This window comes from Drosophila takahashii, chromosome 2L, assembly GCF_030179915.1.
Source record: "Drosophila takahashii strain IR98-3 E-12201 chromosome 2L, DtakHiC1v2, whole genome shotgun sequence".
Lineage (NCBI taxonomy): Eukaryota > Metazoa > Arthropoda > Insecta > Diptera > Drosophilidae > Drosophila > Drosophila takahashii.
This window is the reverse complement of record NC_091678.1, coordinates 27,763,620-27,789,560: the sequence shown is the minus strand read 5'-3', so window position 1 is coordinate 27,789,560 and position 25,941 is coordinate 27,763,620. Positions and strand designations below refer to the sequence as shown.

Sequence of the window (25,941 nt, the reverse complement as noted above, 5' to 3'; positions counted from 1 at the left end):
AGGTTGTGCCAACATGCACGGTAAATGGGCAGATTGTGGATCCTCCTAAGAACGTTTTGTGAACATTTCATGAAAATTAAACCCAAAGTTTTCGAGAAAATTGATTTACAGTGTGCGGGTTAAATGGTCAAATTTTGAAGTTGGCCGCTTCCCGCTTACAGCCATGACATCAACCATGTAAATATCCATACATTTTCTACGCAAACTTTAAGTAATTAATACAGCTGTCACAGAGGTTGTGCCAACTTGCACGGTATATCAGTAGAAGGGGCATCATTATAAGTAATTTCTGCCTTAATTTCAACGAAATCAAACCCACAGATTTCGAGAAATTCAAGTCATTTCAATTATGGTTTTTTTCCACGCGGTCACACTGAGACAGCGTGCGGAGCCATGACATAAACCATCAATCTATGCAAACTTTAAATAATTAATACAGGTCTCACAGAGGTTGTGCCAACTTGCACGGTATATCAGTAGAAGGGGCATCATTATAAGTAATTTCTGCCTTAATTTCAGAGAAATCAAACCCACAGATTTCCAGAAATTCAAGTCATTTCAATTATGGTTTTTTTTCGACGCGGTCACACTGAGACAGCGTGCGGAGCCATGACATAAACCATCAATCTATGCAATCTTTAAAGAATTAATACAGCTCTCACAGAGGTTGTGCCAACTTGCACGGTATATCAGTAGCAGGGGCATCATTATAAGTCATTCCTGCCTTAATTTCAACGAAATCAAACCCACAGATTTCGAGAAATTCAAGTCATTTCAATTATGGTTTTTTTTCCACGCGGTCACACTGAGACAGCGTGTGGAGCCATGACATAAACCATCAATCTATGCAAACTTTAAATAATTAATACAGCTCTCACAGAGGTTGTGCCAACTTGTGACTATGAAGCCAGGATGCTCTGGTTTGGAACCTGGACATTTCGAACAGAAAAAGTGTTAATGCTTTAATGTTATTCGACGCGTTAGTATTTTAATGGTGGGACATTAGTGTATTTTGTAAACGACGCTGCGGTCTGATTAAGGTTCGTTTGTGAAAAGTTCTTGTGAACAATTTTAATATTAGCCTTTTTCGGGCTTATTTGAAATGTAAGTATATGTTTTAGTGCATAACTAATGAGTAAATTCTTCCCTTTTACGGAAACCACCTTGAAATCCGCTCCAGGTGCCGGGAAACTAAGGATCTTGCAATTGGCTTGGTTTTTTTCTGACCGTGGCCAGCGCAATATTTACATCAATATCAGCGTCCTCGACCAAACTTCGGTATTCATCTGGACGGCGTCCACTCTGGCTGCATTTGCCCAAATATGCATACATACGTACTTATTGTGTACATGTATTGTATTTATGTATGTTTGTTAAATTAAAAACAAGAGAACGCTATAGTCGAGTGCCCCGACTATCAGATACCCGTTACTCAGCTAAAGGGAGTGCGAAGCAGATGGAGATAAAAACTTTGATCCGCCGTAACTTTTTAACGAATGGTCCGATTTAAAAATTTTCTTCTACATTTCGATAGGTATTGATAAACACAATAAAACTGCATTTTTACTTTTCCGAAATATTGAATTTTTAAAATCGTATATAAGCGATTGTGGGCGTTAGAGGGGGCGTGGCACAACAACATCTCTCTGTTTAATATTTATACTGGCATTGCTAAAATAGTATGAAATGTAAACTAACATTTCCACAAAATAGTTTAACATGTATACTAACATTGCTAACATAGTATACTCTGTATACGAAATAGTATAAAACTAAGACCACAAAGCATAGCATTTATCCTAAATAGTATACAAAGTAAATAGTTTAGTTTCTATGATCTTTTTTTTTGGGTGTACCAGAGCTGCCGCTATCTCCATGAAAGGAAGTGCTGATTGGCGCAAAAGAGTTGATATTTGCCGACGGCTGCAGTAGTAGTGCCATCCGGTTCTGCGATTCGCACTCTCTTCTGCTCCTCGAGTGGCTTGCACTGCGAGAGCTCCTCCGGATAGCGGATGTCCAGCTGGTTGCAGAGATTTATCACCGGGCCGAAGGTCTTCACGGAGTAATCCACTCGGCGTCCGGCAGTGCATGGGCGTGAAGTGCAGCAGACTAACCGCCTGGACACCACACTGATCCAGGGTTAAGGACGTCCACCACACTCAAAACCAAGAGAGAACGCTTTAGTTGGGTTGGTGTCTCGACTATCTAATACCCGCCACTCAGCTAAAGGCAGTGCGAGGGAGGTGGCGCTCGGCTGAAATAAACTTTCGCTGCGTAGGAAGCCCAAGAATATGTGTGGGAAATCTCAACCTTCTAGCTTTTGTAGTTTCCGAGATCTCAGCGTTCATACAGACAGACAGACGGACCGACAGACAGACAGAGGCACAGACGGACATGGCTAGATCGACTCGGCTAGTGAACCTGATCAAGAATATATATACTTTATGGTTTCGGAAACGCTTCCTTCTAGCTGTTACATACTTTTGCATGAATACTCTACGAGTAACGGGTATAATAACTGTTATTTTTGGAACGAAATAACAGTTATTGCTTGACATTACAAAAAATAAATATAAATCGTACTAAAAAACTTTTTAAAAAAATCAATCATATTATATTTCTACAATTTCTTTAAATTTATTTTTCGTCCAAAATCGCAATAAATCAAGCTCAAGTATTATTTTTGACAAGGAATGACTCTTATTTTCAACTTTAAGGCCTCTTTACACCTCAGTAGGAATTTTTGAAATGGAATTTTTCTTATTTCATGTCTGTTTACATTTTCTGTTATCATTCTGAAACGTAGTATTACTTGCCCTGCCAAATTCGTTCTATTAAATTTAAACGGAAAAAATGATTTGTATTCTTTTAGAATGGATGATGAGTGGTACGTATTTAGATACATTCTGAGCGCAATAATCTCGATGGCAACTTATACACTACTGTCTTAATTTTAGTGTACTATTACTGCAACTGGCAATTAATAATCTGGATATCGCGGCGTTGTTGAAAAAAAAATCGTTATGGAATATTTTGCATCTGGAGATATCCAAAGACATGTTACATCAACATATCGCATTAGCAAGGCCAGTATGAGTGGTATTGTTATTGCTGTTAGTGACGCTATTGCGATAGAGTTGATCGGCGAAATCCCGGCCTGGGAAAAAAATCGTATGCTTAATTACGCTACCCACTTCGAAAGCGAGTGGAATTTTCCAAACTGTATAGGGGCCGTCGAAGGCAAACATATTGCTGTCCGGGCCCCAGCAAGCAGTTGTAGTGCCTTTCATAATTATAAAGGATTTCATTTCATAGTTCTTATGGCCATTTGTGATGCTAAATATGCATTTACCTACATTAACATAGGAGCGTATGGCAGCGAAGGTGATGTAAATGTATTTTCGTCATCCCAATTTGGAAGAGATATTCTCGGCGACAGACTTCAATTTCCAAATGACCGCATAATTAATGGAAATCGAATTCCGTTCTTTTTAATAGGTGACGATGCATTTCCACTTTACAAGGAAATTATGAAGCCTTATAGCGGAATAAATCTTGGAAACTCGGAGCGCATCTTCAACTATCGCTTGAGCCGTGCTCGTAGATGCATAGAGAACGCTTTTGGCATACTAAACTGGAGGTGGAGATGCATGCAACGAACGCTTAATTGTCAACCAAAGACAGCTCAAAAGGTTACTACGGCATGCTGCATACTTTAATAAGAAATGGCACAGTTGATTACATTGGCGATTTTGAGGAAGAATCAATTGAACACAACAATTTAACATCGCTGCAGCCATATATTGGCAGGCCAAATGATTATGGCAAGATGATTAGAAACCAGTTATGTGCTCATATAAATTCAAACGCAGGCGCCGTACCATGGCAGAACAGGGCAGCCTTTGTCCAAGAAACCAATGAATGAGAAACGTTCCACATATAAAATAAAGAAGACACAACTTTAATTTTATTATTTTTTTTATTTTTGGCAGCACGGTCTTTTTTTTTCCAATTTCAGCTATTGCTGCCGTCACCTTTACCTGCACTTGTTGTAGGACCTCCTTGGAAAAGTCCTCCATCATCTTGTCCCAAAAAGAAAGCATTTCGACATTTTTCAGGGATACAGTTGTATTGCTGTCTTGCTTGGTCTGAACCACCGATATGAGGTCCTTTGCTGACTTGAGCAGTTCTTCTATTTCGTTTCCTATAGGGTCATTGTTTTTCTTCTTCTTTGGTCTCTGCGATTTGTCCGATCAAAGTCAATAAAGAATAAATAAGAATTTTATAAAGCTTACATAATCATACGAAGCCTCCTCAGTGTCCTCTTCCGGGCTATCACAACCACGTATTTCTGAAGTGGATGGGGCGTGCTTAGAAGCAAATGTCCTGAAAAAAAATATTATTATACCCTTGTAATAACAATGGTTTCAGTTTGTGTAACTTACTTTCTCTTGTGAGACAGCCCCTGCAGAAATGACATATGCTCTGCCATCTCCCAGTCTATCTCTGAGCCCGTCTTTTCGGATTCGACTAGGCTTAGATTCTTAGAGCCACCAGCGCTTCCACTTCTTAAAATCTGTGTTGCTTTCTTCTTCGTGTGATAGCAAAGGCTATCACGAAGTGCAAGCCAGGTTGACTTGACCTCGTTGACTGCAAAGTAATGTTTAATGATCACATCCAATTTCTATAGTAGACATCTGCATGACTGGAATCAAACAGGCTTTGAAATGATTCCATTCGAATAGAATAGAGTTGAGTAAGTGCTCAGCACACTATGACTAGAATGGATTGAATCTTGGTCCGTATAGAGTATGACAGCAAAGGCATAGAGTTAAACGAGTGATAACGAAAAACAGAATGTCATATTTGAATAAGCTGAAATCATTCGAGTTATTCGAATCCCTTCGATTTTCTGGTAATAGTCTAGAAGAGCGGCCTGAGCACCAAAAACCGCGAAAAAATTACCCTCGATGGACCGCGATTTCTTAGGAATTTACGTGCAGAAGATTATTTGCGGAAATGCATTGTTCTCTTGTAATTGCATTTCAAAGTTGCGTGTTTTGCTATAAAAACAAAGTAGGATTTTCTAGGATTTTGAGGTGTTTTGTGTCATTTTGCTATAAAAAACATATGGGCTTTCCGTTTGTTGTCAAAATAATAAGCGTTCGAAAAAATTCGACAAAAATGTGAAATTGTTTTTATAGCAGGCCAGACCCCACAACCGCGCATTAATATCCTCGATGGACCGTGATTCCTTAAGAGCTTGGGCGACCATGGATGACCAACATATACATTTTTAAGATGAATCTTAAGAAATCGCAATCCGAGGAGGATCAACCTTAGTCTTTATCAAAGCCAATTACGAGAGTTTTTAGTTCAGTACCTCCTTATACTTGTAACTCATTTGTAATAGTAAAAAAAATGCTATATTAAACTATGGTTAATGATTGGACAGTAAATATTTATTTATAAAAAATGCTGGTTAGTGGTACAGATTAAGCCTATTCCTTTTCATTGTCCGTATCGGTGGATTTAAAAAATGGGAAATGCTAAAAAAGCGCCGGAAGCAAAAAAATTAAAAAAAAAAATCGCGCGATTTTTTTTGTAATTTTTTTGCCTCCGGCGCTTTTTTAGCATTTCCCATCTCTTTTTAAATACTAACATCGCGTTCAGGATTAAACAATTCGCCCATTGCTGAGAAAATTGCATGGAATCTTGAGGTGTGGTTTGGGTGCCTTTTCAAAAAAGTGAATCGCGCTATGTACCCTTGGTAGTGCTCCGTTTTCCGGCCATAGTGGGGAATGTTCTCCTTTAGATCACGCCATAGTCTCTCAATTCGCTGTGTATTGGCTCCCGTTTCAGGGTCGACGAAGTTTACTGAGTGATGAACGATCATGTGAGAGTAGTTCGCATCCTTTAAACCATTGTATGACTTCCAGCAGTCGGATATAATTCTGGTTCCATTGGCGATGTTGGCCTCTATAATTGGAAGGAGCGTTTCCTGGCTACGGTCCTCCACAGGCACCAAAAAAAAGTCACCGGTTTCTCTGCAAATTCCTCCGAAAACCCACTGGCCATCCACCACGCGACCGCAATTATACTTGCGCCGGCCAATTTTGGTTTCGTCAATTTCGACGGTTAAACCGTCTCCACCTATTATTTGTTTTGCGTTCTTCTTCGTCCAGCTAAGATAAATTTCCCGAAGAAAATTACTCCAGTCAACCACCGTCTGTTGGGACCAGCCTAGTTCTTCCCGAAGGAATGAGATTGTTGAACCCTTCATCTCCCAAGCCACAAAATTACAGGCCTGTTCAATGCCAACGTGGGACTTGCTGAAGAATGTCCGTTTGATGGCGGATTCCTTACAAATATAATTTAAAGCAATATTTTGTTCAAATTAAACAATTGTTACCTTAAAGGAGCATTGAACTTTTCTTAATTTCCGTTTCTGTTGATGATTACTTATCATCCTGCGGCACCTCCAAAATGGCGTACTAATCGGTCTCTTCGCATTGAAAGACAATGTTGCGGGATTACTGCAGTTGGGACAGTCCTTGCTCTTTAGAACAACTCCATGTCTCTGCAGAAATGAAAACACTTCTTCTTCGTCCATGGCAAGAAAGTCTTTATAAGAAATAGTGCACCCGTTGCAGGAATCCATAGTAAACAAAAATCAAAAGTGCAATTTCTGATTAAGCAACAAAAGCCTACTTGTTTTTTATAGCAAACCCATAAATTCATAGAAAATGCTCATTGTTTTTATAGCAAAATGACACAAAACACCTCAAAATCCTACTTTGTTTTTATAGCAAAACACGCAACTTTGAAATTCAATTACAAGAGAACCATGCATTTCCGCAAATAATCTTCTGCACGTAAATTCCTAAGAAATCGCGGTCCATCAAGGGTAATTTTTTCGCGGTTTTTGGTGCTCAGGCCGCTCTTCTAGACTATTACCCATATGTGTATAGTACACATAGTACACATATGTGTCTTTATAAATACAATATTTTTAAGATAAGCCGCTATTTTAAAGGCAGGGTTTTACATCAGTAGGAAGTATATTTTATGTTACCACAACATGCAATTGACTTACAAGAACTTGATAGTCCTAATGAAACGCCAAGTGCATTTTTTTCAAAAGAAATCGCCATCTTTGTGGTTTACCCTTTAGGCCTGAAGATTTCGCGGTGTGATTTCTATCATTTTTTTGCATTAGTTACAAGTTCATACTTAACATACCTAACAGAAAAACAGTTTTTCAACGTTTTTTGGGGGTATTGACAGCTGGACAATTGGGATTGTCTTAAACCACTGTAACCTGAAGATTTCGCGGATTGATTTCGATCATTTCATTTGGCGTTAGTAACGAGTTCATGCTTAAAGCCCAGTACTCACCTCAATCAAAAAGGCAACGAAACGAAAATTGCTATACAAAATTGACAGCTGAAAAATTTCACGACAAAAATATTTTTACACCTTTTCGTCAGAGAGTACTCAGTTTGTTAGATTCGTCTCCAAAAAGTGTTTAAAATTTTTCCATCTGTCAATATTTGTGGAACGTGTGGATCTTGTTTTTTTTCTCTAGTTTAAATTATATAATACAATTTTTTTTGGTATTGTATAGTTCCGGAAACTATATTACATCCGATTTCATAAATTATTAGACTATTTTTAATTACTATTCTCCTTGGCTAGCACTTCTTAAGATAGATCGAAAGTTTCATAGACTACTCAGTTTTTTCACTTTGTATAAATATGAGGAACGTGTGGAACGAATGTTTTTGAAAGATGAAATAAACAAATTTATTTATTTTGACTGCGAAGTTGTGAAACGAAACATTCAAAAATGAATAGAGGTCCTCAAAGAAAGAGGCGCCTGGAGTCTTTTTCTCGCGAAGAAAAGAGATGCCTAATCAGCCAGGTTCGTCAGCATCCGGTTCTTTGGGATCTCACCCACAAGAAGCATTTAGATATGAATGCTGTGAAGAATGGAATGTGGAATTCTATTGCTACCAGCTTGGATAAACCACGTAAGCTTATCGTTAAATTATTGATAATAAAATTACCATTATAAAATGGTTACTATAACGCAGTGACTACTTGCAAGACGGCTTGGGCCTCTCTTCGCGATAGCTTCCGATATCAAAAGAAAACAGCTTCTTCAAAGCATTTCAAGAGCGGAAGCGATGGAGGTGTACCAATTCCAAGTCCCTCCTTTAATGATTTCTCGGAAATAAGCTGGGAATTTGCGAAAGACATGTCCTTTTTGCCAGATCTTTCAACCCAAAGAAAGTAAGACACTTTTATTTCTTTTCCATATTAATAACTCTTATATGTATTTGCACTTAAGAACTTTTAAAACTTCATTTGAAGTTGGAGATCGCGATTTGGATTTCGCAGAAAATCCTTATGACCATCCGTGCTCAAATTCAGAAAGCTTATCGCCATTACAATGTGATGACTCTTTTGTGGACGATTTTCCATCAACTAGTGGTCAGGTTACAGCTCAAGATTCTGAGGATGTGTACTCATATGTAAGAAAGTCAAATATTTAGGGAATCCAGAGTGAATGTAGCTTATAATTTTAGAAGAAGAAACTACCAAAGAACCACGGCAAGTCCAAGGAGGCAGAAAAGTTAAGCAACAGCATTGACGAATTTTTGAAGACGCAGCAAACACTAATTGAGCAGCCAACATCAATCCACAATGGGGCATTTAAGTACTGGGACAGTATTTTGAACACCATGTCGTCAGAGGCTGCGCAAGCTGCGAAATTTGCTATGACCGATTTGTTGCAAAAAATGGCTTCCGAGGACTTTAAAAGAAAACAAATATAAATAAATTGGAAAACTGTTATAGATATTTATGTGTACTTTATTACATTTGCAAGTTTTTAGCACGGAATAAGGACTATTCCCAAGGAAGTTTAGCTGCTTCGGAGTTTACAAAGTCTTTTAGTGTGTTTCTCATATATTTTGGATAGTCAAGATGACGTCCCCGAAAGGCCTGACCTCGATTTACTGGCGTTGACACTACCACTACCTCCGCATCTATTCTATTAGAGTACTCCTTGGGATCCTCGCGAAGCATATAATTTTGAAGCAAGCAACATGCCGTAACAATTTTTTGAGCTCTTTCCGGATGACAAAGAAGTGTTCGTTGAACTGCCATCCATTTAGCACTGAGTATTCCAAATGCATTTTCAATACACCTTCGAGCTCTGCTTAAGCGATAGTTAAATTTTAGTTCTTCTTCTGACAAGCTGCGACCTTTATAAGGCTTCATTATGCGTTTGCACAATGGAAATGCATCATCTCCAATCAGAAAATATGGTATTGGTACCCCATTTATGGGCTTATCTTCAGGAAATTCCAAGCAATCTGCTAATACAGCCTTGCCAAAATCCGAATGGGAGAACACATGCATATCCCCTTCACTACCGTAGGCACCAATTTCCAAAAAAGTAAATTTATAGTCTGCGTCACAAACCGCCATAACTATTGAATTAAAACCCTAAAATTAAATGGGACAAATTAAAAATTAAATAACCTTTCATTTTTAAATACTTCACATACTTTGTAGTTGTAAAAAGCACTACCACAGTTGTGTGGTGCTTTTATTGCCACATGCTTTCCATCAATGGCCCCAACACAATTTGGAAAATTCCACTTTTCGAAGTATTTATCCGCATAGCTCTGCATATTGACCTTACTCCATCTTGGGACCTCGTTTTTTAACATCACACAAAGAGCAGAACACACGTTATCTATAATTACACCTATTCGCTGCTTGCTCACCCGATAAACTGATCCCAAATGTCGTTGAATATCCCCAGATGCAAGATATCTAATAAAGAAATAATTGGTTATACCTCTTTTAAATTATGTTAAAATACATTTAACTGAAGAACAATAGCCAATTTAGCTTTTGGTGGTATTGCGTCTGACCGCGTATCCCGCTTTGGCAGCAAATGAATTTCCAGAAGTCCTAAGAGCTTGTTAAAAATAGTTAAACTCATATGAAAATTTTCCATGAAGACTTCCGGGTTCTGTACCATATTTTCAAACTATTAAGTATGACAGGAATCAATGGACAATTAACACGAACCATTTAAGATACTTACATCTTTGGCATACCTTCCGCGTTCTGCTCTTTGACGCAAATACGGATTAACCCAATGCTTACGGCGCTGAGATCTAGTTGACTCCTCCTGTACCACATTGAAGGCTATAGCCGCCACGATAACGGCATTACGCCTTAAAATAGCATTTCGGCGATGAATATTATTGTTCATTATTTATTATAGTAAACAGCCTACTTTGACAATTTAAATAAATTTTACGTTCCATATGCCTGAAATAATAAACATTTCGGTCCAAAAAATTTCGTTCCCTTTTTGATTGAGGTGAGTACTAGGTAGGGATGTCAAATATTTTAAAAATATCGTATCGCTGATATATTTTCTTTAAGAAAAATATCAATATGATATATAATATATCGCCAAAAAAACATCGATATATCAGGACTTTAGCCCTTAAATTAATGTAAAAGCACTAGAAAAGTATAAACAATATAATTTCTTATTTTATTAGTTCCACACATAAAAGTGTTTGTTTTTCAAGTGGGATAACATATTTGATGTATTCCCACTTGTTTTAAAAGTTTTCAAACAAAGTTTGCACTTAGTTTGTATTTCTTAATTTCACCGAAATAAATTTTAACACGCTTCATTTTTTTGTGCACAGATGAGAGAGTTTAAAAAAAATTGTAAAAAAATTGATTTTAATTTTAATAATGGGCTTTCCTATTTACTCTTCCCAAGCTCTATTTTGTGTAAAAATATTGATTTTGTTCCATTTTTAGTTTTTAAGATATCGTTAAAAAACTGCCGTATTCGCTCGGCACAAAAATAGAATTGGATTTCGGGAAAGTTCATTCAACAACAGAATTTAGTGAATTCTGATGAAATATTTGAATGCCATTTTTTTTAGAATGTTGTCCAAACATGTCGCTTTGAAATGGTTTTGGTTTTACTTAAAAATTGTTGCCGTTTTTTTTATGCAGTTTCAACCAGATTCGTTTGGGACATGTCGCTCGGGACATTTTTTCTTAGCGTTTATTTCTTAAAGGTGTATTTCTGTACCTCTATCCCTTAATTACTGGCTGTTTTGCATTTAACTTAATAGTTTAACATGTAAATTAAGCATTCAGTACAGAATAATGTCACATATTACCAACTGAAGACAGGTCCAAAAAATAATAAAAAAATAGCTAAAAACTAATTTTTGCGTATAATGGTGGGGTTTGCCAGAAAAATAATCAAACTATACTCAACATTTTTAGTTAAGCTCAGGATCAAACTATTTAGAAACTAATATCGGGGCAAAATCATGTAGAAATATGTTTTTTTCAAGTTTCAAGTTTTTGACTTGGTGGACCTTTTGGTAGAAGTGCCCATATGCAAATATCAAATAATATCGAAAAATAAAATATCGATATATATTTTTGACATCCCTAGTACTAGGCTTAACATACAAAACTTCTTGGTAAAAGTGCTGAAGAAGTCGCGGTCCATGGAGGAAAAAGCATAGCACTAATGCACTGGCTCTTGCGAATGCAAACAGCAACCGATTCAAAAAACAATCAAAATCAATTCGCGAAATCTTTGGAACAGCGGTCCATAACTCAAAAAAGGTTAACAACTAATTTTGGTAATACTATACATTAGCGGACTGACCCCCGAAATTCGCGAAAAAATTATCCTCGATGGACCGCGATTTCTTAAGAATTTACGTGCAAAAAGAACTTGGCGGTCGGCCATGGTTCCTCTTGTAATTGAATTTCAAAGTTCCCGGGTTTGCTATAAAAAACAAGTATGCTTTTTAAACGTTTTCTATAAAAATCATATATGTATATATGTACCCTTTTCCTTTTTTGTCAAAATACGACTAATTTAAAATTCCAAACATCTGAGTAATTGGTATTATAGGGAACTAGTCCTCACAACCGCGTAAAAATGATCCTCGATGGACAGCGATTTCTTAAGAACTCTCATAACCATGGATGACCACATGTGTATTTTTATTATGATAATCAGAAGAAATCGTGGTCCAAGAAGGATTATATATTTTAACCTTTCTTTTAGTCTTTTCCACCTAAAACCAAACTTAAAGATTGAATTTGTTTTTCTGAGCGACACAACAACCCTTATTTAGCTAAAACTATTTGTTTAATACAGAACAAAAAAAAGAGCGCCGCAGGCGAGAAAAATTTAAGAAAAAATCGCGCGATTTTTTCTTAAATTTTTTTCGCTTCCGGCGCAGTCTTTCTTTTACTTTCTTTTTTAAATGCACTTCTTTCAAATACTTCCTATTCGGGAATACTTCAGCAGAGAGATTTATAGGCCATAAAAGGTTATTAAAGAAAAAACCTGGAACTTTACCTCAATGGTGGTGCGGAAAAGTGTTCATTAAAACTATTTAAATTAAAAAAAAAATTTTATAGGAACCTATTTAAACAATTAAATTATTATATAGGAACTCATTTAAACAATATATTAATTTTATAGGAACTCATTAAAAAGTAATTACTTTGATTGAAAATATGAGAAAAGCACCCTTGTTTTTTATAGCAAAACCGGAAGCTTTGAAATTAAATTACAAAAGAACCATGGCCGACCACCAAGTTCTTTTAGCACGTAAATTCTTAAGAAATCGCGGTCCATCGAGGATAATTTTTTCGCGAATTTCGGGGGTGAGTCCGCTAATGTATAGTATTACCCTAATTTTCTCAATGAACCATTCCTTTCTGCCTCTTCACGACACTATTTTTGTGCTTCTCCTTGGTCCGCGAATTCTTAGGATTTAAATATAATGGCATGGTTGCTTTCTGTGGCGAGCTAAAACTAAAGGTAGCTTTATACTTAAAAAAAAAGACAAAAAGCCAAATATATATGTATTTCAAAACAAATTTCATTTTCCATTTTGCCCTTATGACGTCATGTAAGAATTCGAATGGATTCGAATAAATTCGTTTGAGTTGTTCGTGTTCTCATTTACTCGATTCGTTTTCCATCACCTTTTCTGGTTCGACTGAGTTTTACGTCAGCAAAGTTATTTATTCAAGCCAGTTTCCCGACACATTCCAACTCATTTTGAACATTGTCAATTCGAATATGTATTTTTTGTTATTCATGCAGATGTCTATTCTATAGATATCAAAATTCCTCACCTTCCTTGTTGGTGCACTCAAAATAAATTTAACCCTAAATTTTAGAAAATCGCCATTAAAATTTCTTTTTTCTAAATACAAGAAAGTTATTTCTAAATCTAAGGAAATTTTTCTTAAGTCAAGAAAGTTTTCCTTAAATCCAGGAAGTTTTTCTTAAATGTAGAAAATGGTTACCATGAACTAAAATCACCCTAAAATCTAGAAAAAATGCCCTTAAAATTAGAAATTATTTTCTGAAAAATAGAAAGGCAAACGAAAATAATAAAATATATTGGCAACACCTTTTCTAAAAATGAGTGCCCTAACCCTAAAATTAAGCTAACCCTAAATAATAGAAACATTTCCTAAAAAGTAGAAAGTTTTTCTAAAAAATAGAAATAGTTGTTTTCACATGCTCTGGCACACCAAAATGTTCAATGCCAGAACTTGTCAGCTGCCGGCCAGCTGTACTCGTGGCGCAGACCGTTAAAGCACTTGGTTAGCAATCGAATCGACGCGGGTTCGAGTCCCAGAGCAAAATTTTTTAACTTTTTTTTTTAATGTTATTTTATTTTTTTTAATTTATTTTATTTTATTTTTATTTATTTTTTTACTTTTTTTTTATTCCTTTTTTTATTGATGGCAAGCAGTAAACTAAAAATAATTAGGTTTATATTCAGTTATTTACTATATACTACACATAATATAAATTGCGTTAGCATAAATATATACATATGTATATACGTATGTAAATAAGTAAAACGCGAATGGTCAAAATTATGCAATTAGTATTCAAATGTGTTGTCCGCTTCACCCTTTACATACATTGCTCGGTTTGCCACAGCAAGTTTAAGTGCTACAATGGCCCAGTATGTAGGCCATTCGCTCCTCGCGCGGGAGACCCGGGTTCGATTCTCACGACGGACAAGTAAAAAATTGTAAGTTTTTTTCATGAACATAAAATATTAACTAATCATAATTTCTACATTCCCAATCTTCCGCAGTCCCGTAGTCCACATTTACAACCACATTTGGCTTTGGTTAGATAAGAAATCCAAGCGCAAATACATAATAATAAATACATAACCTTTAACATTCACAATATACAAGACACACAACGCCTGCATATGTATATAGGGAGGAGTACATAATATAAACGTATATACAAAAAAAAATCATGATTGAACATGTTTTTTTGCTTTGTTTTTAATTTCTATTTTTTAGGAAAATTTCCTACTTTTTAGAAATTTTTGCCCTTAAATTTAGTAAAATTACCCTAAAATTTAGAAATATGACGTCAAAAAAAATCAAAAATATAGAAAATTTTGACCCTAAAATTTAGGGCGAGCTTGTCTTGAAGACAAAAGTAGGGCGATTTCCTTGACTTTAGGGTTAATTTTATTTTGAGTGTGGCAGCACTAACGGCTGCCCAAGCACTTCTAACAGCATTATTATTGCTATGGTTCCTGTTGGTTAAGTCCCATATCTCCGGGCGTGATTTTACTTCCTCTATCAATTGAATGGTTTCCTCGCGGCTGACGCTTTGATTCCTCTTTTTGTTTTTTCTTGCTCCCGACATTTTTCAAACTCATAAACACTTTGACAGGTAAGGGAATGAACACCATAAATTTCATACGTACTCTCATGGAATATGTAGTACATATATGTACCCACTCTAGAGCTTGAAAATTATCGATGTCAGTATCGATACTTCTGATATTTTTCAAACATCGATGTTTATCTATAACATCGATGTTTTTCTGACGTTTTATTAGAGAGAAACGAACAGATTTCACTCTTTAATTTTGAGGACCAAAATAACTTTTAATACAAAATCACTTAAAGTAGGGACAAATAACCATGCAAGAACCGCGAGTTCTTGGTATTTTATTCTTCTTTGGTCCCATACTTAAAAGTAGGCGAAAAGGGCATAGGTTATGGCAAAAAATGGAAAATAAAAGAACCGCGAGTTCTTGGGAAGAGGAGGATCTTTGGTTTTTTTAGTACCAAAAACAAAGTCTTGGTTGCAGCTATCGACCTTCTGCCCGCTATTAAAAAATCTCAAAAAACCGTGAATTCATAGCCTTTGATAAGAATTGGTCGCTTTTCGAAGATCGTTTGAGCAATTTGGACTCAAGGATCCAAAAAAAACAACCGCGAATTCTTCAGAAGAGGAGGAATTTTTACTTCTTTATGGTATAGTATCAATTAAAGTAGGGGAAAATAACCATAGGTTGTGGCATAAAATCGAAAATGAAAGAACCGCGATTTCTTGGGGAAAAGAGGAACTCTCGAAAATAAAAGAACCGCGAGTTCTTGGGAAGAGGAGGAACTTTGGTTTTTTTAGTACCAAAAACAAAGTCTTGGTTGCAGCTATCGACCTTCTGTCCGCTATTAAAAAATCTCGAGAAACCGCGAATTCATAGCCTTTGATAAGAATTGGTCGCTTTTCGAAGATCGTTTGAGCGATTTGGACTCAAGGATCCAAAAAAAAACAACCGCGAATTCTTCAGAAGAGGAGGAATTTTTATTTCTTTATGGTATAGTATCAATTAAAGTAGGGGAAAATAACCATAGGTTGTGGCATAAAATCGAAAATGAAAGAACCGCGATTTCTTGGGGAAAGGAGGAACTCTCGTTCTTTTAATACCAACAACAAACGAAACGAAGACCGTTTGAGCAATTTTGGCAAAGGATCAAAAATAAAAAAGCAACCGGTAATTCTTCAGAAGAGGAAGAATTTGTTCTTCTTTAGTACCAAAAAATGGTATGGAACAAAGGTTTGTTCTATTATTTTCCATAAGTATTTCCTCATAATATATTTTAAAAAAATTCTTAAGATGCAGTGAATGTCTTTGACTAGGAATTGGTGTCTTTCTAGACATGTGACGCAACTCAACTCAATGATCAAAAATAAATAAACCACGAGTTCTTAAGAGGACGATCCTTTAGTCTGAAATTGCATTTTAATAATGAAAACCGGAAATTAAAATTAAATAAATTACCCGCGATTATTTCTAATAATAATATTAATAATAATGTAAATGTATTATGCATGTATATAATAATAATACGTGGTATTAACAGAATTATAAAATTATTTTTAATTTGTCTTTGCTTTCCTTGAAAACATCGATATTATCGATACGATAATGATAAAGTATCGAAAATATCGATACTGCCATTTATCGATAATTTTCAAGCTCTAACCCACTTACATATTCCAATCGAGTCAAATGTAATGATATTAACAGATCAAATTTCTGTTACTGTGAAACAAATTTTAAATTTTACAAGGGCTTCTATTGAAAATTGTTTTAACCTATGTTAAACATATGAGGCTTTTCTAAGAATTCAAAAATCGCCGAAATTGTGATTACGTAATATATGGACAGCCCCTTAGCATTTTTAAGCCGGTACGAGTCAAGCTGGTTGGACTTATATTGCCGCCTTGGTTGAGGCAACCCGGACTATTGGTGGAGATGGCTCACCCGCTGGCGATCCAGTGCATTGACACAGCGAAGCAAAGGAGAGTCAATTTCAAGACTGGACGAGCTCTTGCTCAAATTTTGGGGGGGCGATGGCAACGCACATTGGGCCAGCCGATCCGATTTTGGGAAAAAATACGTTTTTTTACCCGTTACTCGTAGAGAAAAAGAATATATTTTATTCGTGCAAAAGTACATATGTAACAGCTAGAAGGAAGCGTTTCCGACCCCATGATCATAGGGGGATAAACCATTGTTACCCTAGACTTAACAGGTTTTAGTCAGCTTTATTAGTATGTTATGTCTCGACTTTATTTTCGGTGATCCAACCATTGCACAGTGGTTGCCCCCATACGCCAAAAATGCTCAAGCTTCTTCGTGCCATACCAGATATTTCTGGAAAATTTTCGGTACATTATAAAAATAGACCTAAAGTCATGAGCACGTGTTTAGTTGCAAAGCATAACTGCGCGCATTACTAACTTTTAAACTTTAACTTTCCCTTTAACTTATTGCAGGTAGTACATATGTCGGAGCGAGCCGGATCGGACCACTATATCTTAATGCTCCCATAGGAATTTTCAAGCAAATATAAGATAATTCATTGTAACTTTGTAGGAAGTAGGCGTTTTGATTTTTGACAACTTAAGAACAAAATTTAAATAGGGACGCTGAATCTAGAATCCCTGGAACTGCACCGAGTGAGCATTAGGCAAGGCAAGGTTATATAAGCTTCGGCTGGCCGAAGCTAGCTTTCTTTCTTGTTTTTAAGTTTCAATTTTAATAAAAGCTAACTTGTGTTGTCCTTATTATGAAATTTATTTTTTACTTTCTAATGTTTTTAGCTGCTGTTGTATTCGTCTTTTTATGTTTACTTAAAGTTTTAACTGTGATCCCCCAAGATTCCCTGATTCATTTTTTATTCAGTGTATTTGCTAATACGTAAAGGTATAAAAAAAGTTCAAGCTATCTGCAGATATTTGCAGATGTGTCCATAATCAACAAGTTTTGTTCTTTAAGGTCAATTCAGCTGTTTTGCATTGCACTATGGGGCATTTGACCTGTTTTTTTGGCATTAATTAATAATTCCAAAACAAAGCAACTTTTTTGAGTTTGGCTTTTTGAAATATGTTTATAATAATTAAATACATCTTTTTGATAAAAAATTAAACACTTTAATAAATTTATTCAAACTAAAAAAAAATGTTTTTCTTAAACCTACAAAAAAAAATTTTTTCTTTTATGGTTTCTAATAATGAAGAAACATATTAAAACAAACAAAAAAACATTTTTTTGAAAACTTTCTTCTTTGAAGAGATATTGACTTTTTCCTGTAAAATCCGATATTTTTTAATGCCAAATACTGGATATGCCGTATACAAAAATATTTTCCATGAAAATAAGTCGCGGAATGTTTTTAAATCAAATATAATGCTATGGCGAAGACTTTTGCATTAAATTTATTTAACATTTCATCTTACAAAACAAGAAGAAGACAAATAAAGTGTTAATTTGACCATTTTTGGCAGTGCCGTAAAAACTGAATTTCTCTCAAAGTCGCAAAAAGTGCACATTAAGACTGGATGTCCCGAATCGAGAATTGACTCCCCTTTAAAATGATTCAACCCACAGGCTCAACAAATTTCAACAATTCTTCTAATCTCTTTTCAAATTTGAACTTTCTTTTTCCAAACCTTTAAGAGAGACTACTTGGTATATGAAGCCATTGCTACAAATACACTCACGAAATAAGCATCACAGTAGTATTAACATAAAGTTAACACAGTTCAAATTTTATGGTTCTACGTCTTGTCGGTGAAGAGATATTAATTTATATATGCCCTGCAAAATCAAGCAAAGTATGAACACGTTGTGTTCGCTTGCTGCGCCTGACTTTAACAGCTGTTATTTTAACATTGGACTGTTAACTTAACATTTGCGGTATGTAACATTTCATTTTGATCTATTCTTAATACGTTTCCAATAATATTTCAAAAATTTAATCACTTGTAAAAAACACATTTATGCCAAAAAAACAGGTCAAATGCCCCATAGTGCATTGTAGTTGTTCTGTGTCTTTGCGCCTTTATTTGTGTTTCGTGTTTTTATTAGGTTTTCTTTTGCTATTATTGGAATTTTTGTTTGTTATTATTTTTGGATTTTTTTAATTTTCAAGTAATTTACAGGTAATAATCAAAACTAACGGATTAATCATTGTGGGCGGATAAGAACCTTATACCTTTTTTTAAACACCCATTCTCACTTTTGAATTTTGCTACCGGAGACACGTCTACTCTTTTTCAGCTTCTACGTTGTTCTGATTTGCCCTCTAGTGGCCCTTCTTGTAGGCGTCTTAATTGGATTTTCGAGTTTTCCGAAATTCAATAGGGTCTTCCCACAGAGCTCCATTTACCATCCACCATCCGTTGAACGGATGCTCCGTAAGGTTTTGCCGTTTCGTAAATTTCCCAATTTTGACGGACTTTGACGGGCTCTTTTATGCGATAGTTAGGCGATGTTTTCTCGGTGCAACTCTGAATTCTTCCTCTTTACTGTGACGATGACTGCGAAAACAAATCAAATCGATGGCGGGAAAAAATTATATAAGGGGGTGTCACAGAAAACCATTCCAACCGAATTTCCCCCGAATAGCTAATCTCGGTGTCACAGACGTCATTTTTTACGGTCTCTATATCTCCCGTATTTTGCCGGACGTTTTGATAAAATTAAAATTGTGCACAAAAAAATGAAGCGAGTTAAAATTTATTTCGGTGAAATTAATAAAAACAAACTAAGTGCAAACTTTGGTTGAAAACTATTAAAACAAGTGGGAATACATCAAATATGTTATCCCACTTAAAAAACAAACACTTTTATGTGTGGAACTAATAAAATAAGAAATTTAATAAAACGTATTATATTGTTTATACTTTTCTAGTGCTTTTACATTAATTTTAGGGCCGAAGTCTTTGTTGTTAGCTTATTTACGCGGCTAAAATTTTGAAATTCAACTAAAAAAAAAATATCAAAAGTATCTGATATATCGATGTTTTTTTGTTTTTTATATATCATATTGATATTTTTCTTAAAGAAAATATATCAGCGATACGATATTTTTAAAATATTTGACATCCCTAACTACGATTTGTAATAGGTTAAACGCACTCCGAATTTGTATTTTAATAGAACTTCCTTTATTTCATAACCGCTTCATTCGAAGGTATAACGCAGAATGATGCCTCAGACCACGCTCTCCCTTGTGCTCGCTCATTCGTGTGAGCGAGACAACTATATGTACAATTGATCTCTTATGTTAAAGTACATGAAAGAAAGGGATGACCATATAATATTTACAGTTAACTAGCTTTAGGTTTTAGCGCTTAAATTAAGGAACAGTGAGTTATGCAATAATGTATGAGTGTGTTTGTGTATAAGTATGTGTGTGTATATGTCTATATGTGTGTGTATATGTGGTTGTCCTACCACAACTCGGCCATCCTGACTGAATGATCTCCTGATCACAGTGGAAATTTACAATAGTTTTATGCTTATATAATAGGTTACAATTAAGAAATTTTATTTTTATTTTAATTATTTTTTAATTATGACAACACGAACTGTTATTATGTTTGACTTTTTCCTATCCAATGCTTAATGTTTTTAATGCTCCAAACACCTTGGTAAGGGTTGCGTGATACCTGGAATCCTTCAACATCTTTTAACAAAAATCTGTCATTTTTTAATACTTTTGAAATTACATAGGGTCCCTTGTTCTTTGGTATTAACTTTCTAGATACTCCTGCCGTGCTATCGAAATTCTTGACCATTACATAATCTCCTATTCTGTAATCTGAGGGTTTTCTAGCTGTCTTATCGTATTGCAGTTTGTTGTACGCTTGTGCTTTTTCTTGACATATTTCAGCATCGTTTCTAATGGTTGTCAAATCTCTATCTATTGGTTCATTGTTTAATTCTTCCAATTTCTCTTTTAACTCGTCTACTATTTTTCCTCTTTGTTCTAAACCAAATAACATTTTGCTTGGACACTGTTTAATACTGCGGTGCTGTGTGTTATTTAATACATGTTCTACTTTATCTATCACTAAGTCCCAGTATATACCTTTTTCCGGTTCTATCAGTTTTGCTATCATTGGTCCTAGACTTCTGTTTATTCTTTCGACTTGGCCGTTTGCTTGGGGCGATCCCGTCGCTATTTTCATATGCTTAACACCGACTTCTAACATAAAATCGTCAAATTCTTTGGACGTAAAACAGCTTCCCCTATCTGAAATTATGCATTTTGGTTTGCTGTATGCTCTGAAATAATCCTTTAAGGCTAAGATAACTTCTCGGGTATTCGTTGTCTTTGTTGTATATAAACGTACAAACTTTGTGAAACCGTCAACGACGACAAATATGTGTTTCTTCGACCTGCCTGAATCGACTGGACCGTAATGATCAATGTGGATAAGTTCAAAGGGTTTACTGCCCTTCGGAATCGAATGTAAAAATCCTTCTTTGCCTATCTTGGGGGAGAATGCTACGCATTTTAGACAGTTATTAATATGGTTTAAACATTTGTCTTTGGCATTTGGAAACCAATAACTTTTACCAATTATGTCTAACATTTTATCTCTACCTATGTGACCGATCTCGTTGTGGTATTTAAAAAGAATATGTTCTTCCATATCTATAGGTACGTAGAATAATAACCTACCATCGTTGCTTTTCCTATAAATTATTCCGTTTCTCATTTCAAATAATTTGTGCTCATTTTCCTCTAACTGATTTTTTATCACTTGTATTTTTGGATCTTTGGCTTGGCAAATAACCAGATTGTCTTCAAACGAATTTGTTTCTACCACTAATATGTTTGTACACCTGCTAAGGGCGTCTACGTGTTGCATTTTGTTTCCTTCCCTATGTATTAAATCGTAGTCGTAATTTTGTAGTTCTAATGCCCACCTGGCTATACGCGGGTTGAGCTCGATCTTATTGAGTGTCAATGTGAGAGAGTTACAATCAGTAATAATCTTGAAATGTCTACCGAATAGATATATTCTAAATCTACGCAATGCGTGAATAATGGCCATTGTCTCAAGCTCAAAGCTATGATATTTTGATTCGGCAACAGTTGTGCGTTTGGAAAAATAAAAAATTGGGTGCAGTTTACCGTCTTCTTTCTTTTGGAGTAGTACGGCGCCAAATCCGAGAGCGCTGGCGTCGCAGTGTAGTTCTACTTCGTCTTTGTAGTTGTATATGGCTAACACTGGGGCTTCTACTAACTTTTGTTTAAGCATTACAAAACAGCTCATTTCTTTTTCTCCAAAATGGAATTTCTCGTCTTTTTTTAATAGATCATATAGAGGTTTGGCTAAAGTCGAAAAGTCTTTAATGAATCTGCGGAAATACGAACATAGACCAAGAAAACTTTGAACCGATTGCGTTTTGTCTGGGGTCGGAAAATTTTGAATTGCCTCTATACCCTTGTCGTCCGCTCTAATGCCTTCGCCGTTTATAATAACACCCAAATACTTAATACTAGATTGTAGGAACTCGCATTTGTCCATTCGCAACTCTAACTTATTTTTAGCTAATCTAAAAAATACTTCTTTTAAAATCTGGAAATGTTCATCAATATCCTTGCTAGCTATCATTATGTCGTCCATGTATACGATCACTTGGTTGTTTCTAATTAGATCATCGAAAATTCTGTTTATAAACCTTTGAAACACTGCCGATGCAGTTTTAAGACCCATTGGCATTCTAAGAAACTCAAATTGACCTAACGGTGTCACAAAGGAAGTGTACTTAACTGATTCCTTGTTAACGAAAACGTGGAAATAACCGTTTTTCAAATCAAGTTTAGAAAATACTTTTTTATTTACTAATTTGTCTAATAGGTCGTCGATTAGGGGTATTGGGTAATTGTCTTTAATTAAAACCTTGTTAAGCTTCCTAAAGTCTATGCACAGTCGTATGTCTCCAGTCTTTTTCTTTACTAATACTATAGGCGAAGCGTATTCCGATTGGCTTGGTTGTATGATTCCGTTTTCTAAATAATCGTCCAATAATTTTTGCAATTTTTCTTTTTCAGCATAGGCGAGTCTCCGTGGGGCACAGCTAAAGGGTTTCGAATTTTCTAAAATAAGTTTTATCTCGCTTTTAATAAACGGTTCTTTCGGTTTATCTACCTTTACGTAATGGTTTTCAATTATCTCTTTCAACTGTCGTATTAAGTCTTGATTATCATTTGTACCACATAAGTAATCTGTTTTCTCGTCATCCATATAGTTTATGTTCAAAATATCTCGAATTGCAGTTGACATATCATTTTCGCTTTTATTGCTTGCTAAAGCGCCATTACTAACTAAGTTGAAAACCGTTGGATCAATTGATTCACTAATTTCAGAGTTGTCTTTTTTATTAACTATCTTGCTAACTACCTTGCCGATTGTTCCACTATCTTTATAACTAACCGCATCGCTAACTACTTGGCTCACTGTATCTGTAACTGTTTCATCGGCTGTTTTAACTGTATCACTAACCGTGTCCCTAACTGTTTGACTAAATGTGCGACTAACTGTGGGACTAACTGCTTTACTAGCTGTTGTACTAATTGTAGGACTAACTGTAGGACTAACTGTTGTACTAAGAGTTGGACTAACTGTTGTGCTAACTGTAGGACTAACTGTTTTGCTAACTGTTGGACTAACTGTTGTGCTAACAGTAGGACTAACTCTTGTGGTAACAGTAGGACTAACTGTTTTGCTAACTGTAGGACTAACTGTTGTGCTAACTGTAGGACTAGCTATTGTGCTAACAGTAGGACTAAATGTTTCACCAACTGTTGTTTTAACTGTAGGACTAACTGTTATGCTAACTGTAGGACTAACTGTTTCTCTAACTGTTTTGTTAACTATTTCACTGACTGTATGACTAATTGTATTACCAACTATTGTGCTAACCGTAGGCTTAACTATTGTGCTAACCGTAGGCTTAACTGTTTCACTTACTGTTTTATTAACTGTTGGGATAACTGTAGGACTAACTGTTGTGCTAACTGTAGGACTAACTGTTGTGCTAACCGTAGGACTAGCTGTTGTGTTAACTGTAGGACTAACTGTTGTGCTAACTGTAGGACTAACTGTTGTGCTAACTGTTGTGCTAACTGTAGGACTAACTGTAGGGCTAACTGTTTCATTAATCATTTCACTAACTGTTGGGCTAACTGTCTGATTAACTGTATTACTAACCGTGTTACTAACTGCAATATTATTTCTCGGAATTTCGATAGCACTTTTCGGTTCATGATGGAGACTTAGTTTTTGTGTTAAATTGCACGTATCAGGATTCGGGGTATTATTCACATTTACAATATGTTCAGTATTCGCAGGCTCTATTGTGACCATTTTTAGAACATTTAAATCTAATTCTAATTTGCAAGCATCCATAAAATTCCTCCCAAGAACAACCTCATGGCTCATAGACTCGGCAGGAACGATGTAAAGGTAGAAATAGCATTTCGATTTTTCTTTTATTATGTAACATAAAATTCTTCCATAAATTTTCAGTTGGCTTTTGTTCAGACCAAAGTAGTTTTCAGAGACGCTCTCGATTTTAATTTTAGAGGATATAATATTTCTTTTAGCGAATGATATAGGGCTACCAGTGTCTATGAGGCATGCTGAAATTAATGGGGTCTCAGAACTGTTGTAAAAAAATATTTTTATATATCTTACATATTTATTTGTATTGGCGCTCTTGCGCTCCGGACACTGTCCAACAAAATGTCCGAATTTCCCACATGCGTAGCAGGAACCGGGCTCCCTTTTCGGTTTGCGGCAGTCTTTGGCGTAGTGCCCCTTTGAGTTGCAATTGACGCAGCGGAAATCCTTGGTGGCTGTAGTTTTTTCCGATGAGCGTTGCGAAGAATTGGCTTCCTGCTTGCGTTGAGGCAGATGAATTCCTGAGAAGGCTTTTAGCATTTGCATTGGCTCGGAGAAACATTGTATGCGCGCTTGGTCGCGCAGTCCTGTAGAAGGAATTCCGTCGATGATATTCTCCAAGAGCTCCTCCTTGTCGATGTTTATGTCGTTCGCCAACATGATTTTTTCGTCGAAGTATGTGGCGAACTTCTCTCCAGAACGCCATTGACGACTCTGGAATGCGTTCCTTAGCTCTCCCTTTGACATTTTGGCTCCAAAAGTTAAGACCAGTTGTTCACAAAGGCGATCTGTTGGCTCCAAAATGCGGGTGGCGTTTGCGTGTAGCCAGATTTGGGCTTTTCCCTTGAGTTTGGCAATAAGAAGCATTCGTATACCAAAGGTGTCCAACTTGTACACCTGCGCTATGTTTTGCAGTTGTGTTACCCAGCTGCGGGCGCACAAGTTGCCGTCGTAATCCATTGTGACTTCTTTTGCCAGTGCGAGCGAAGTTGTTGGAGATTCCAGCAGTTTGTTTACGTTTGAGACTTGGCGTTGTCCAACACTGTTTTCGATGTCCTCTCCAGTACTGGATTTATCGATTTCGATACCTCTGTTGATGTTAGCCTCGTTGCTGTTAACGTTAACAGTGGTGCTGTAAGCGCAATCGTTAGGGTTGCCAGACTCCTCGAAACTGTTGTCGATGACGTCATGGAATAACTGTTGGACAAGATTGGTTTTGTTCCTGGTGACGTCATCGATCTCCGACTGAATGCGTTGCAAGACGGTTTTATTTGCTTCGATTTCGTCTCGTATTTTCTGCAACATGGCCCTTTCGACGTCCACAAGCGAAAGCTGCTCCATGCGGATGTCGTTAACTGGTTGTGACGTCATTGGATCAGAGTCGATCAGAGCCCCTGCGTTTTCCAATTGCTGTTCCAGCGGCAAAGATGCGGCTCCGTCCACATCGGTTTCTGGCGGCTGCTCTAGACGAGTTGTAGTTTTAATTGGTGGGTCACCACGTGCCTCCGCTGAGAGGGTCTGCAGACGCGCCATTAATTCTGCTTTAGAGCCCGAGGTTTGTAGCCCGAGCGCACTTAACCAGGTCTTGAGTTGAACGACCGTGAACTGATTTAAGTCTGTGTCAGGCATAGTGAGTAAGAACCACTTCTGATATTGTAATAGGTTAAACGCACTCCGAATTTGTATTTTAATAGAACTTCCTTTATTTCATAACCGCTTCATTCGAAGGTATAACGCAGAATGATGCCTCAGACCACGCTCTCCCTTGTGCTCGCTCATTCGTGTGAGCGAGA

At 36.3% G+C, this 25,941-nt stretch overlaps 4 protein-coding genes across 5 annotated transcripts; all 4 read right to left on the bottom strand.

Annotated features, from left to right (window-relative positions):
• Positions 1–1,867: 1,867 nt before the first annotated feature.
• LOC138914859 (uncharacterized) lies at positions 1,868–18,998 on the bottom strand. Its single transcript, XM_070219556.1, has 5 exons — positions 18,940–18,998; positions 4,446–4,650; positions 4,296–4,386; positions 4,041–4,238; positions 1,868–2,020 (listed from the first exon to the last, which is right to left on the bottom strand). The coding sequence occupies exons 2-5, from the start codon at positions 4,490–4,492 to the stop codon at positions 1,868–1,870; spliced, it is 489 nt and encodes a 162-aa protein (XP_070075657.1). The 5' UTR covers positions 4,493–4,650; positions 18,940–18,998.
• On the bottom strand, positions 5,629–6,943 carry LOC138913879 (uncharacterized). Its single transcript, XM_070218999.1, has 2 exons — positions 6,413–6,943; positions 5,629–6,361 (listed from the first exon to the last, which is right to left on the bottom strand). Exons 1-2 carry the CDS (start codon positions 6,659–6,661, stop codon positions 5,651–5,653), a joined length of 960 nt encoding a protein of 319 aa, XP_070075100.1. The 5' UTR covers positions 6,662–6,943; the 3' UTR covers positions 5,629–5,650.
• Positions 8,889–10,351, bottom strand: LOC138911824 (putative nuclease HARBI1). 2 transcript variants are annotated; one of them, XM_070211394.1, is made up of 4 exons: positions 10,127–10,351; positions 9,906–10,069; positions 9,579–9,849; positions 8,889–9,516 (listed from the first exon to the last, which is right to left on the bottom strand). In XM_070211394.1, the coding sequence occupies exons 1-4, from the start codon at positions 10,295–10,297 to the stop codon at positions 8,914–8,916; spliced, it is 1,209 nt and encodes a 402-aa protein (XP_070067495.1). In that variant the 5' UTR covers positions 10,298–10,351; the 3' UTR covers positions 8,889–8,913. The 2 variants fall into 2 exon arrangements, with proteins under 2 accessions (XP_070067495.1, XP_070067496.1); XM_070211395.1 differs by having other exon boundaries at positions 9,906–10,051.
• A 5,277-nt stretch (positions 18,999–24,275) lies between the features above and the next one.
• Positions 24,276–25,777, bottom strand: LOC138914858 (uncharacterized). Its single transcript, XM_070219555.1, has 2 exons — positions 24,443–25,777; positions 24,276–24,387 (listed from the first exon to the last, which is right to left on the bottom strand). The coding sequence occupies exons 1-2, from the start codon at positions 25,775–25,777 to the stop codon at positions 24,376–24,378; spliced, it is 1,347 nt and encodes a 448-aa protein (XP_070075656.1). The 3' UTR covers positions 24,276–24,375.
• Between the last annotated feature and the right edge of the window lie 164 nt (positions 25,778–25,941).

Excerpts from the sequence above, each read along its gene's own strand:
- LOC138914859 (XM_070219556.1), bottom strand. The coding sequence starts at position 4,492 with ATGGCAGAGCATATGTCATTTCTGCAGGGGCTGTCTCACAAGAGAAA. Across the intron at positions 4,387-4,445 it reads GGGCTGTCTCACAAGAGAAA|GACATTTGCTTCTAAGCACG; the intron begins GTAAGTTACACA and ends ATTTTTTTTCAG. Across the intron at positions 4,239-4,295 it reads AGGAGGCTTCGTATGATTAT|AGACCAAAGAAGAAGAAAAA; the intron begins GTAAGCTTTATA and ends GACAAATCGCAG.
- LOC138913879 (XM_070218999.1), bottom strand. The coding sequence starts at position 6,661 with ATGGATTCCTGCAACGGGTGCACTATTTCTTATAAAGACTTTCTTGCC. Across the intron at positions 6,362-6,412 it reads AAGTTCAATGCTCCTTTAAG|GAATCCGCCATCAAACGGAC; the intron begins GTAACAATTGTT and ends TATATTTGTAAG.
- LOC138911824 (XM_070211394.1), bottom strand. The coding sequence starts at position 10,297 with ATGAACAATAATATTCATCGCCGAAATGCTATTTTAAGGCGTAATGCC. Across the intron at positions 10,070-10,126 it reads GCGGAAGGTATGCCAAAGAT|TTTGAAAATATGGTACAGAA; the intron begins GTAAGTATCTTA and ends CATACTTAATAG. Across the intron at positions 9,850-9,905 it reads AAATTGGCTATTGTTCTTCA|ATATCTTGCATCTGGGGATA; the intron begins GTTAAATGTATT and ends TTTCTTTATTAG.
- LOC138914858 (XM_070219555.1), bottom strand. The coding sequence starts at position 25,777 with ATGCCTGACACAGACTTAAATCAGTTCACGGTCGTTCAACTCAAGACC.